The following is a 13,161-nucleotide window of genomic DNA, read 5'->3' as shown; positions in this document are numbered from 1 at the left end:
GATTGAAACTTGCAAAGAACATTAATTCTTTACTTACAGGTTGGCTTTTCAGCTATGTGACATAATATGTTTAAAGTATTTGCAGGTTGCTTGCTCATTGATTTTCTTTTAGTGGGTTTTTATCTCAGGATTTGAAAAGAGTTGTGATACTCTCTTATTTGTTGATTAGCAGAATACAATCAGTAGACTTCACTTGGAAGACATCTCTTAATTCTCTGTGTTGGCAATTTTTCATTCACCTTACTTTCAGTTATCCTTTGCTTAGTATAGACATCAGGAACCCAGAAGAAGCAGGCACTATCAACTTGCCTATACTTCAGGAGTTAGTGCTTTACCAAGACAACCGTTAGTGCTTAGACCTTCTGAGAATAGGAAAGAAGTGACAAAGTGCCACTTTCTTCTTTAATACCGGTTAACTGTTCAGCATCTCTTCAGGGGACAGACTAGCTTTTACAAAACTTGATAGCCTAACAGCAGATGAGTTTTAAACAGCTCAAGTGAGATTTACTGCCTAAATCTCAGTGTTGCTGTCTCCATGACTCTCCCGTGGGTGAGAGAGAGATTATGGCAGATATTTTTTTGGTTGTCCAGGGTAAGGTGGGATGGATAAACTTAAACCATAGCAAATGTCCAACTTCTAAACCATGTCAAAATTTCAAATTCAGGTTGGCTTTTTTTAGTTGGACACTATTGGCTTGCAGGACACCCCAGTCAAGAATTCTTGGGATGTATATGCGCTTAATAAATGATCAAAACAGATCCTACCTGTGGGCTCTGCTTTTTGTTCTTTTTGTGTAACTGAAGTCTTCTGTAGGAATAATTACTTACCTATGGTCAAAGGGAGTAGGCACTTGCCCTATCATTACTAGGGCAGATGATTCTTAAATTAGTCCTTCAGCTTGTGAGACAGGTGGCAGTGCATCTCAGTCTACATATTTTGGTTTCACTTTCACTTTCAGTAATCTTTCAGATTTTAGGTGTTATTGTCATTCAGTGGTGGGGGATTAGGGGCAATATCATTAGAAAAGCCTGAGCCTTTCTATCACAGGACTGGTAATGATCTGTCATGATGAGTTTCATGATGTATCCAAGTGTTACTGTGTACTTACAGCCAGAGTCTGTCTGGGTCTGGGATATAGTATAGTTACCACTTACACAATACAGTTTCTCACAATGCATGTTGTACATTCAGGTGCAGCTTAAAGTGGATTTTGTAGCATTTTCTCTATATGCAGATTAACTATACCTTTCTGATGCAAATTTGTGCTTTTACGTTGGTGGGAAGTTTCAAGCAACATCTGACAAAAAATTCTATTTTACTTTTTCTTACCCTCATTATGCTCAAATGCAGATACTGTTCCTGTGGAGACTTTCAGTCTGCTAAATAGAAAGTTTAAAATATGCTTTCTACACTTAAATAAAGTGTTTGCATTGAGGCACTGAAGCCAGGATTTCTTTGTTAGTCTTATTGGGCTTTTTCTGCTGTAGCGAGGCAGTCTCAAATAACAAATAGTATTATTAGTGTTATATATAATAGTGTTATCAAATTCTGTTCTACAAAACGGGATTGCTTGGGGGCTTTTCAGTCATACCGTAAGTATTTAATCACCAAACTGATGTTTTAGTCATTTACTGTGGTGGGCATTGAGAGCCATTTCAAAGTTTAATGGTTTCTCTTCATTGCTGCCAGGGCATGCTGCTTGCTCTGGGGTAGCTCGCTAGGTTAGCTCTTCAGCAGAGCTACACACCACCCCTGTCAGTCCCCAACTGTTCTGTGATGTGGGATAATTCCATCCCAAGTGCAGGACATGAGGTTTATTTTTATTAACTCACATGCAGTTCTTGTTGGCTTCCAGCAAGTTGAGGTCTCACTATATGGTCGTTCTTCCTTCTGCTGTATCTGGCTTTCCACAATTTGTTGAGATCCATAAGCTTGCTTAAGATGCTTCAGTTTTATCATCCAGATTATCTATAAAGAATATTACAGGGCTGTCAGTTTGTCTTTCAGCCATTAACTACTGTTTTTAGATAGAGGCCAGAAGATTCAGAAGTCCTTGTCTTGTTACACTGGATGAGTGATTGGATGGGTGACCTGGGCAAGCACAGAACATTTCTCATTGGACTCTTTGAGAGCTTCTGACAAAGAATAATTCTGTGAGGACATGTTAATCTGAAGTTTAAGCAGTGTGTGGAACATCTTTTGAAGTTATAGTAGTTGAGAAATGCAAAATCATGATGTGGATCTCCATTCATGCTCTTTTTGTACTGTGTAAAAATAAAAAAGTGTAATTACTTGCTTGTAGCAGCTTGTCTGAGGTTCCTTTTTGTTGTCAGTCTGTAAGTTTGTGACTCATCCTTTTATACTTTTTCCTTAAATGAATATAAAAAAAGAAATAGGGGTTTGTACTCGAGAAGCTGTGAGAGATGAACAGACCCTTCTCTTTCTGTAGCTGTCAATTGGAAATGAGTTTTATTTTAGAAAGTTGAAGTTTAAATCTAATAATGTTTGTTTACAGGTACATGAAGTGTGACTGTACAGCTGTATTTGTACAGGATGTGCTATGAATTTCTTCACAATTAGAAGGCATTTTTTTGACAGTAACTACAGCAAATATGTTTTATAGTATTTCCTAACATCCTTCCTTGGAAGCACTGAGCACTTTCAATTTCTGTTAACTGTAATACCTCTGAAAATGAGGCTGTCCAGATCTGTTACCTTATCTGAGAATGTTAAGGAATAACAAACATTCATAAAGCAACATCCAGTTTTAAATGGTGTGGAATGTGTTTCTGTTCTAAAAAGTATTTTATGCATGTGAACTAAAAATATAGCTATTGATGCTTTACAAATGTAGCTTCATTGATTTTCAGGGATGTTTTTCAGTATTGTCTTCTACTGATGTATAGGCAGTGATAAAATGTTGCAGCTTTTGTTCAGATGTTTTATAAAGTGCTTAAGAGATTAAGTTTCACATTATGTTGGAGCCAAATTTTATTTTACCATAGAGTTTTACTCTAGAAATAGTTCAGTCAGACCATATTTGAAACTAATCAATGGACAGTGTTACCCAGCCGTCCAGATTGCTGGCACAAGTGCCAGAGGTCAGAATCTGCTGAAGGTAGCCGAATAAATAAATAATGCTGCTGTTGTAATTATAACAGTACATTAACTGTCATAACTTACATGATTTACACAAGTAATCCCCTTCACTCTGCAAGTTAGTTCCCTTCTGTCTCAAGAGAAAGTATTTAGTTCCTAACAGCGATTGATTCCTCTCTGCATTTTGCCAGTTGGAGCATACTGGCATTTAAAAGCGAAGATAATGTTGTACCAGGGTGTTGGTAATTTTGGTGCAGTCTGTGATGTGGGAATTGGTGCTAACATATTGGTTTGGGATTAAGGAAGTTATAATTAGAACTAGATAAATGCACATATCATCTAAATACCTAAGTTCTTCTATTCAATTGTTCTTTTGCTGTGGGAAATTATTTTGAAAAGTATACCTCTTGTCAGTCTGCATGCTGCTCTCTTGTGACTACAAGAGAGTGAAAAAACACTGGTGACTCTCAGTGTTTTTCTGTTTATAAGAAACAACATCTTGTGACAGAATTTAGTGCTAATATCCATTTCCCATTTTTCAAACTGATGGAAAGCTGAGTAGCTGTTGTGAATGACACTTCTGAAAATCTGGAAATAAACAAGTAATTCTTCCTGCACAATTTTATTGTCCCTTTTTAGACATTAAAAGGAAAGAAACATAATTTCATTCTCATTTCATTGTGTGCTGGATATTTGCTAGGAGTATTTCAGACAATAATTAATTTTTTTCTAAATGCTATGAAGTGAACATGCCTGCTTTCCAAGAGTATTGGGTTTTTGCCCAGAAGCAGGACTTGAAAAAACCTGTGAGCTGGGAATTGCAAATTGTTAGGTTATTTAGTTGCAAAAGCTGAGAGTCAAGTAGCGAAATCGATTGTTCTTTACTACTGAAAAATACAGATGAAATTTTTAACAGAATGCAGTACTGCTTTCAGGATCCAAGCAAGGTCTTATCAGCACGATGGGAGAAGCTGGAGGCAATGTCCTGACAGATAGGTGAATAGTGTTAAAAAATGCTCTGGATTGGTTTTCATATGTGCTCGAAATGTGCTAAGTGGATCATGGCTGACTGTGTTCCCAATGCTTTCCCAGGGTAAAGTGTTCATTCTCTGTTGGTTCTCAGAGGCGTATCAGTGCAGAGAGCCTGTTCTAAATGTCCTTCAGCTTCTGTTTCCTTGCATCCTTCCTCCTCCATGAGTATCTCCTGCATTTACATACTTGGCTGTTGCTTGCAATTTTTGTAACTCAGCAGACACTTGACATTGAATTGTTTCAAAACTGCAGATTCAGAACTGATGGAAGCAGCATTAAGTTCTCCACAGGCTGAGTTGTGGCATAATTAAGCTGGTGTGTCTGGAAGACAGGATAAAACATTGTATCAGTGTGTATTTGTTTCACATTTTGTCCACACTAGTAAAATCTATTTTTCTAGAAATACGAAATCTGGAAGTATTTTCAATTGAAAATTTTAGTTCTAAAGAATTTGTTTTCCTTGGCTCCCATGACTGCTGTGGACTTTTCCGTGCTTGTCATTGGAACAATGATAGATCCTCAGCTGTAGTTCATGAGAAGGAATTTGGTATCTGAGACTCCCTTGTTTTGATATGAGCATCACAGAATGTGTTTGGTCAGCAGTAGCTTTTTGCTGTGCTGCTTCTCTTATTTCTAGTTTTTAAAATATGATTAAAAATATGAATTTAAAGTTATGTTGCATTAGTGGCTGGACAGTTCTTTGTGTACCTGAATGTGTGGGGTTAAAAGTGCTATGATTTGTGCATGCATCCATCACTACTAGTGCAGTTATTCCCAAAGTCCTAGATCCTCAAGTGGAATTTGTCAGTTAAGAACTTGTGTAATACAAGAATGTAACATTTTTATTTTCACATGTGTTTAGCTTTCATGTGTGCTCATCTTCATCAGTGTTTAAACAGAAAAAAAATAGGATCTGCTTATAACTGCCATGGTAGGTTTTAGGCTGTTAATTCTGAAGAAGTGAAAGTCGACAACTTTGAAAGGAGGGAAATCTGGCATGCCCAGATGCTTCAGTTAAAATATGCAAAATACTTGAGGAGAGACAAGGAGTAATTCATTTGTCCTTGAGCTACACATCTAATTTTGTAGACAAATAAAGACTGTAAAGCTGCTTTTAAAAAGCCAACTTAACTTTCCATTACAGAAGATTTCAATCAAGTTGGGGAAGAGAGTTCTTGACCAGTGGCATTACATGTCGTTTATTACTTAGAAATAAAACATTAAAAAAGCAAAATCTCTCTGTAGTTACACTTGAAGTCAGGTTCTTTGCTTTCTGTCATTGGGACATTTGAACAAATTCTGCTTTTCCTTTGGACAAACTGAAAGTATTTTATTGAGATAAACTTACAGTTTTAGGAGAATGTAGTAATATCCTAAGGGAACAACTGAAACCTTTACCCTTCCCATTTTTGAGAAACTAAATCATTTTGAGAAACTAAATCTCTCTTTAGTTAGGTTTTGGGATGGTTGATTGGCTGTTTTGGGGGTTTTTTTCTCTTAAACTTTGAAGTAGAAGGAGACTTTCTTTTCTTGTTTAGAATTTTTGAGTTTACTGGATTTTTTGTGAAATAACAAAAGATACATATTTTAAAAATAGAAAAAAATCACAAAGTTGAACTAATTAGAAAAGTAGTAGGGAGGAGGTAAGTATTAAGTACTTAGGTGAGCATATTTGGCTCAGCACATGTTCAGGTCCTCCTCCTCTAAACAGAGCAGGAACCATATGCCAAGCTGTCGTCCTGAGAAAGGAGAGGAGGCTGGAGAAACCCACAAAGAAATACAAATAAAAGGACAAAAGTATAAACCAGCCACAAGCCAGAACTGATCTCTCAGTGATGCATTTTGACTGGGGCTTCTCAGCTCTCTTGGGGCCAGATGAGAACTAGAAAGCTCTTCAGGTGACATCTTGCACTGTAACCAAACAGTGACTGGGAAAGGGGATCCGTGTGTCCTGTTCACTTTGGATGTTCCTGAAGAAGTTGGATGGAAGCCTGGCTTTCTCGGCTGGTGAATATCACAAGCAAATATGCTGTCTTTTCTATATTTGTTTTCTTCCAATTGCAGCGTGTTTATTAAAAAACCCATGGTATTTGAGTATTAGTTGATGATGAAAGTTTAAAGTTTTAGGGTCTTTATGTGTATGCTGGAGATACATTTATGAAATGTATTGTACATGATTTCAATTGGAAAGTAATGATTCTTGTTTTCAGATTTTATTGATAAGAACTTTTTCGTTTTGAATTTTAATTGGTAAACCCCAATGTGCTTGTTTTACTTATTTGAACAAAACTTCTGTTCTTGTTAAGAAAAAAAAAATTAAATGGATTTTCTTGTGTAAACCACTGTAAAGTGATTAAAAGTGATAAGCTCTTCAAAAGGCAGTGTCTTACTGTATTTGAATAGCTTACATACTAATTGGTTTTTAAACTGTGTGCCTGGCTCACCTGTGACTTTTTGTTCATCAGCATGTTTTGCTACAAGGTAGTGTGTCTTGTAATCTGCTCACTTTCTGGTTTTAGAGTATTCCCTTAATAAGTATTTTGCTACTTTGCTGTTTCTTTGTGTTTTCAGTAACTGATCAGCTTTTTGTGTTTTAGCAAACTTTTTTAAAAGCTTCATATGATACTTGCTTGAAGAGAAGTTTGCTTTTATCTGTCTCTGAAATAAAAATTAAATGGAATTTCTGTAAATTATTTTAAAGTTCCTATGAAATTGAAGAACGAGATCAGGTTATTTAATTGCATTTGTCCTTTATAATGACATTTGTACCTTTACATTTGAATGTCTTGATTTTTAGGTAGGTCTATGGAACAGTAACTTGCGAGTATGAAACTGAAAAGGAATTAATTAACTGGCTGTTGGTTTACATTTAAGATTTTGTTAAAGCAAAGTATTTAAATGGAAAAATAATCTGGGTCTGTCTCACATATGCAATATTAACTTCCGCCTTGTTTTCACTAGTGATTAATTGGAAGCTTTGTGTAGAATAGTGGGTAAGGCTTTGTTGAGGATGTCATTAGTAATAAAGAGGAAAACTCACCTTTAACAAGATTTTGTCTTCTCTACAGCTTGCCCAGTTTAGGCAGCGGAAGGCACAAACTGATGGTCAAAATGGATCAAAGAAGCAGAAAAAGAAGAAGAAAACAGCAAACATCAAAGATGAAGAATCAATACAAGATGGGATTGAAACTGATCGATCTCGAAGTGATGAAATATCCACATGCAGCAGTCGAAGGGGAGGAGCTGCTACTGCTGACTTTGCTATTATCAGGACTTTGCATAGTGGAGAAATTATCAAACACACCCCAGCTTACACCATTGAGGTGAGTTTGTCTCAGGCTGCAGTCACTTTTGGGGGTGAGTGGGCATAAAATAATGCATTCATTTTGAGAGTGGAAATAAAGGAATTGGATGAGATTTTGCACACTATTTCCTTTCTTCTTCTGTCTGACTTAGTATGTCTAGAGAAGACACTTTCTACTTGCCTGCTGGCATAATTTTTTTTATTGTAGTCAGTTCCCTGTAGGGTATGGAAAGTGTGTTTGTATTGCTTTACTCCTTAAATGTGCATAAATTAATTTTGTTTAATTAGAAGTTGTGGATTGAAGTGGGTTTTTGAGTTCTGCACCTATGGCTACACCAAAATGTCAAACTAAACATCTTTCTTGTATTCATGATGTAATTTTAGTCACTCTGGTTAATGAGGACAAGGAATGAATTTAGAAATCACTACTGAGACCTGAGTGGCTTAAGAGATTGGTGAAGAGTTACTCTACTTTTACTACTTAATGAAATATAATTCTAATTGCCATTGGCTGAAAATACTTGCTCTGGGAAGTTTGGAAGATGCTGTGTGACATAGACCAGCAGTCCACTTTAGTTCTGAGTGGACATGAATTCATGTAATGTCATTACAGATAGAAGGGACAAGAAAGGCTGATATTATTTACAGAATAACTTACTCCATTTTTGAAACCAGTGCTTCTGCAATGACATGAGTGGCATTCTGGGGAAGCACCTCAATGCAAATTCCCAGCTCTGTGCAGATGAATACAGTAATTTTTGAGAGATGGGGTACAAATGAATGCTCTGCATGTTGACTTGCCAGTCCTGTGCTGGGATAGTCCATTTGTAACAATTTTGGCTCGATTATTGAATTTCCAGCAACTGAGGACTAACTGAGAAATTACACTTTTTGAAATGTTTTTGCATTTTTGTTAACAAAACCCCTAAACTTACCATGGTGGAGAGGCGGATGGACTAAATCATACATGCAAATGAAAACTTGTAAAGTAATTGATCCGTTTGTTTTACAGTTTTAAGCCTATAATATACTAGATTATATATATCAGTAATATATCAATATATCAATACACTAGACATTTTGAACCTTGTAGATACGTGCCTTTAATATGTAGCTTTTAATTCTTTGAAAGCTTATGTTAGGACTTCAAAACTGTAGTAACTCAATAAAACTGTCTGTTCAACTCAGATTTTCCTGGAGGAGGTAAGAAATTTGATAATAATATAACTATTTTCTTAAATGAAGATATGATTTCTTTGCCTTCTAGGCAAAGAGAAAGATTTTATTAAATTAATCAGATTATCTGCAGCTAATGAGAGAAGACTGCTAGAGAAAGGAGGTGTTTAGAGAGAGAATCACTTAAATTGTTGTTTTAATAATGCAATAGTCTGCATAAGTAGGACAACTGTATGAAGTAATTTCCTTGATCAAATATATTTTGAAGTTGCAGATGGACTCTGCTAATGTATTTCCTTTGTTAGGATAAATATCTCTAGTACAGTGGGAGAAACAGGGTGAAGTACAGAGTCATAGAATAACTTGGGTTAAAAGGGACCTTTGAGGTCATCTAGTCCGATCCTCAAAGTGCTCAAAGCAGGTCTAATTAGATCGGGTTGGTCCTAGTGGCCTGTGTTGGCCTCTAAATGCCTACAGTACAAGACACAGAACATTTTAGAATTGGAAAAAATAAAGATTGTATGTATGATACATCTTAAGATGGGGTATGATTTTTCTGAGGTCTGTCTTACTTCCAAAGCAACTTATCTTTTGTTTAAATAAATAAATATGGAGAGGCACCAGAGGTTTCTGGCTTGCTGGCGGAGGTGTTTTGTTTCTTTTTTAAAATGTAGCTTTAAAAGAATAAGCATTAGAATCATGTGAATTTGTAATTTGACTCCGTTGAGTTACTTAGTGACTTTTGTACCAGTATTCATTTCCACAAAAAAGAAAAAACACCCCGCTCCCAATTGGGAGAGCATTTTTCTTTATTAAATGTGGTCTGTAGCTTCCTTACTCATATTACTTAATTCAATAATTGGTATTTTTTAGTTGGATAGTGATGGCTAAAGTCTTTGCAATATTAATAGAAGAGGAAAAACTCTGAAAGTTTTTCAGTGAATCTCATAATTTACTGGTTTTAGTTGTACAAGTGCAATGATTTGGACTCAGAGCCTGTATTACCGTAATTGGATTGGAGCTTGCTGAGTTGAAATGGCAGCCACTGTAATAGGCAGTTTCAGGCTAATCTCTGCCATGGAGAATTACAGCTTTGAGCTGTTTGCTTTTTCACCCAACATTAAGTTGTAGGTTGCTGTGTCAGAAGAGTGAGACAGGATTACTGGAAGTATTATGCAGGATCATTTTCTAGCTAAACTTTGATTCGACTTATTTATTTCATCTTTTACTGGAGCTGATATTTAATATTGTTCTTTCTGTACACAAAATACAGACTCAGAACATCTGACTATACTGCCTGTCTATCTAAAAATCTTCGCTGGGCTTCTCTGTGGTAGTTTTGTGGGTAGAAGTTTATCTCCCTGCAGTTCTTTTAGTATGATTTTAAGTCCCCAGGGGAATTAGCATTTCCAAATACAAATAAAAAAGGGTTCTCTTACTCAATATGAATATCAGAAAGTGAAAGAGATACTCCTCTGAGAGCTTATTGGGAGCTTATATCCCCTGTGAAGGCAGAAGAGTTTCTTTTTGGAAAGGACAACAGTGTTTAGAGTACAAAGAGGTTTTTTTGCAGTCATCCAGTTCCTTTTTTTTTTCCTTCTGTGTTCCTAAGGGTGTGTTCCTCTATCCCCCTGTGTTCTCTTCAGTTGCAGAAACTAATTGGAAGAACTCTGGAAGAACTATCATTGTTTAGCCATTACATTTTACATTCCATCTGAACTAATTTGTAATCTCTAAGGTTTCCATCTACTCTTGGAGGAACAATTTACAAGATTTATTGGAGAAGTGCTAGTTGGTATTTATTGAGTCTCTTGTTTCATGAGAGCTTTTTGGTTTTTTTTTTTGACAAAGAGAATATTTTTTGTCTTTATTCTGTTGCACCCCGATATCTTTAGATGTTGACATCCATAGTGTCCTTTAGGTATTGACATTCATAGTGTCCTTTTCCGTATAGAAGTAAAAATAACCTAGACCACATAATAAAATGACCTGGAATAAATTAAAATCTTGGGTTTATGATTGCTTCTTTTTGTGACTTCTGCAACTAAAAATGGAAGAAAACCAAAGTCACTTCTAAGGTGGATAATTGCTGAGATCACCTTTTCTGGGAAGTCTTGAAATGATGGATTGGAGCGTGCTGCTTTGCAAGAATGTCCCAATGTCAGAAAAGCAAAAGAAATTAACCTGTGTCACAGTAAAATTGTCCTTGAGTCACCTGGGTAGTAAAAGCTATTATACAAAGCTTCTTAGAAAAGAAAAGTTCAAAGTTCTGTGATGAAGAATACCTGCTAATTGACTAAGGTTGGATTAGTAACTCGTCTTTTGGTTTTTAAAGGTCCTTTTGGTAATAGTTTTAGAATAGCTTAACTGTTAACAGTTAACAGTTAACAGTTGTAAAGTGGTAAAGTTAACAGTTGTAAAGTGGTAAAGCTCCATGTTCTTGTTTGATTTCTCTAAGGTATTCCAGTTGTTAGTGTCTGGATCAGCAAGTGAATAAGAAGAAGACTCTGGGTAGGATTCTTGAGAACTGACGAAGAAAAGTGATAGAAATCAGAAAGTATGTAAGCAGTATGGAGAAACAGTGAGGATGCCTCAGTGAGAAAAGGCATAAGTGGTGAATGTGGTAAGACATTCCTGTGATGGAAGCATGAAAGCAGAGAGCAACTAAGGGCTTTGACTAGAAAAGAGCTATTCTGGGATGTACAATAAGGTGGAGGAATTGAAAAAAAATATGGATAAATAAAATGTAGCAAAATTAGCCCAGTCTCTTCAGATAATACAGCATCCATTGGAACACGTTTTGAAATTGAAGAATGAAGAAAAGCAAATGTTTGGAAATATTCTGTTCAGTAGTAAAGGCAGTGCCGCAAGAGAAGGTAGGAGATTCTCAGCAACATATGGTTCTGATTGAAGCCAGTCATTCTCTCTATTCACCATCTGGCCAGAAAATTGCCAGGATAACTTGTCAATTTTATTTGATTCATAAGACAACCTCTGGTATTACGCCTCTCTTTATCTCTGTAAATACTCATATATAATAGATTTACTGGCACAGAAATTACCTGTATTGGAGAATGGTCTCCGCATTTACAGGGTATTTCACTTTAGATTAAACATTTATAAAGCCATGTTGCTAAAGAATAGAAACCTAATTGAATGCATAGGTTATCACTGTTGATGGTGTTTTCTGATACCATCAGAGGTTTACACACTGCAGAGTTCAGCATCTTGCTGCAGGTTGTATTCAGCTTTGGCAGAGGTTTATCTCCACTTAAATGCACTCAGTTTCAATTTGAGCATAGTCAATTGGTTTGGATCATAAATTACTAGAGAATTTGAGTTGAATGGTTTTTGATCTTAGGAACTAAGGAAGACATGATAAGGCAATATAAAAGAATAGCCCTTCATATTCAGAATGTTCTACAAGTATAAAAGGCCCACAAGGTTCAGGATTACCTAAAGAGAGGGTTTTATGTCTGGGATATTCTGTTTACATTCTCTTTGCCTCACTAGTCATGGTCTCCTTAATTAGACATACTTGTAATCCTCTATGAATTGCTAGAAACCCATCTGAAAATGGCCAAGTCAAAATAACTTGGTCTGTAATTAATCCAGCCTTTTGTACTTACATTTTTGTGACAGTTTTTACTGAGGTCATAAAAAAGTCAGTAGTTTCTTTCAGATAGACTTCTGTTCCATGAATATTCAGTCTATGCCTTCATCCATTCTGATTTGAGTAGTTTAGAACCAACTGTATATTGGTTCTTGCAAAATGTTTTATTGTCACCTGTGGAAGTTTTTCAAAGAAATATGAAAATCACTTTGCAGTTTTGTGGCCAATTTTGTATATGAGTTCTTTTGTGAATCCTGGGGTATTGTTGGGTGCCCAGTGTCCAAGAACGTGATTTTTGAGCAGTGCTTAACTGCATACAGAAACAAGTTACTCTAAAATGGGCCTGCTATATTCCACAGGCTGATACTCCTTTTTTTTTTTTTTTTTTTTTGTATTGTTTTGCAGTATTTCCTCTGAAATATAGACAGAACTTTTACAAATTTTCTGAATACTGTTATTATTAAAGGTACCATCTGCAGAATGGATGGAGATAGTTGCCTGTAAAGAGTCTTTGAGATGTCTCTTCAATGTATTTTAGCAATCAATTACATTGTCAGTGAAGAAAATACTAAAATAAGGTGTAAAGTATTTTGCCAGAAGAGAGTAACTGTTTGCAGCAAGAAAATACTGTGGGACACAGTTAATAGAATATGTGCAAAATAACTGTGAGGGTGTAACAAACACCTGCTTCAAATTCCATGAAGCATTGAGAGACCTGATAAATAGCCTTCTTGGCATTATCCTGTCAAAGATTTTGTGTTGCTAAGAGTGTCTAGTCAGAATTTTTTGAAATTATTTCCATTGAGACTGGACACCTGTGGCTCAAATGAGCTATGTAAAACCTAATTACTTTTGTTCACCAAAGAAGAATAGAAGCATACAGAACAGGTAGCTTGATTATGGAGGGAACTGTATTTAAAATAAAGTTGATCAGGT

The 13,161-nt window shown here is 36.0% G+C and overlaps 1 protein-coding gene across 4 annotated transcripts in view; it reads left to right on the top strand.

Moving 5' to 3' along the window:
- Positions 1-13,161, top strand: part of AKAP9 (A-kinase anchoring protein 9) — a 106,760-nt gene that overhangs the window by 18,152 nt on the left and 75,447 nt on the right. For all 4 annotated transcript variants that reach the window (XM_031066767.1, XM_031066766.1, XM_031066765.1 and 1 more), the window contains exon 2: positions 7,201-7,455. In XM_031066767.1, the coding sequence (XP_030922627.1) occupies positions 7,201-7,455 (255 nt within the window). The remainder of the gene's footprint in view (positions 1-7,200; positions 7,456-13,161) is intronic.

Source organism: Geospiza fortis, unplaced genomic scaffold (assembly GCF_000277835.1).
Source record: "Geospiza fortis unplaced genomic scaffold, GeoFor_1.0 scaffold138, whole genome shotgun sequence".
NCBI classification, from domain to species: Eukaryota; Metazoa; Chordata; class Aves; order Passeriformes; family Thraupidae; genus Geospiza; species Geospiza fortis.
This window is presented reverse-complemented; position numbering and strand designations above follow the sequence as displayed.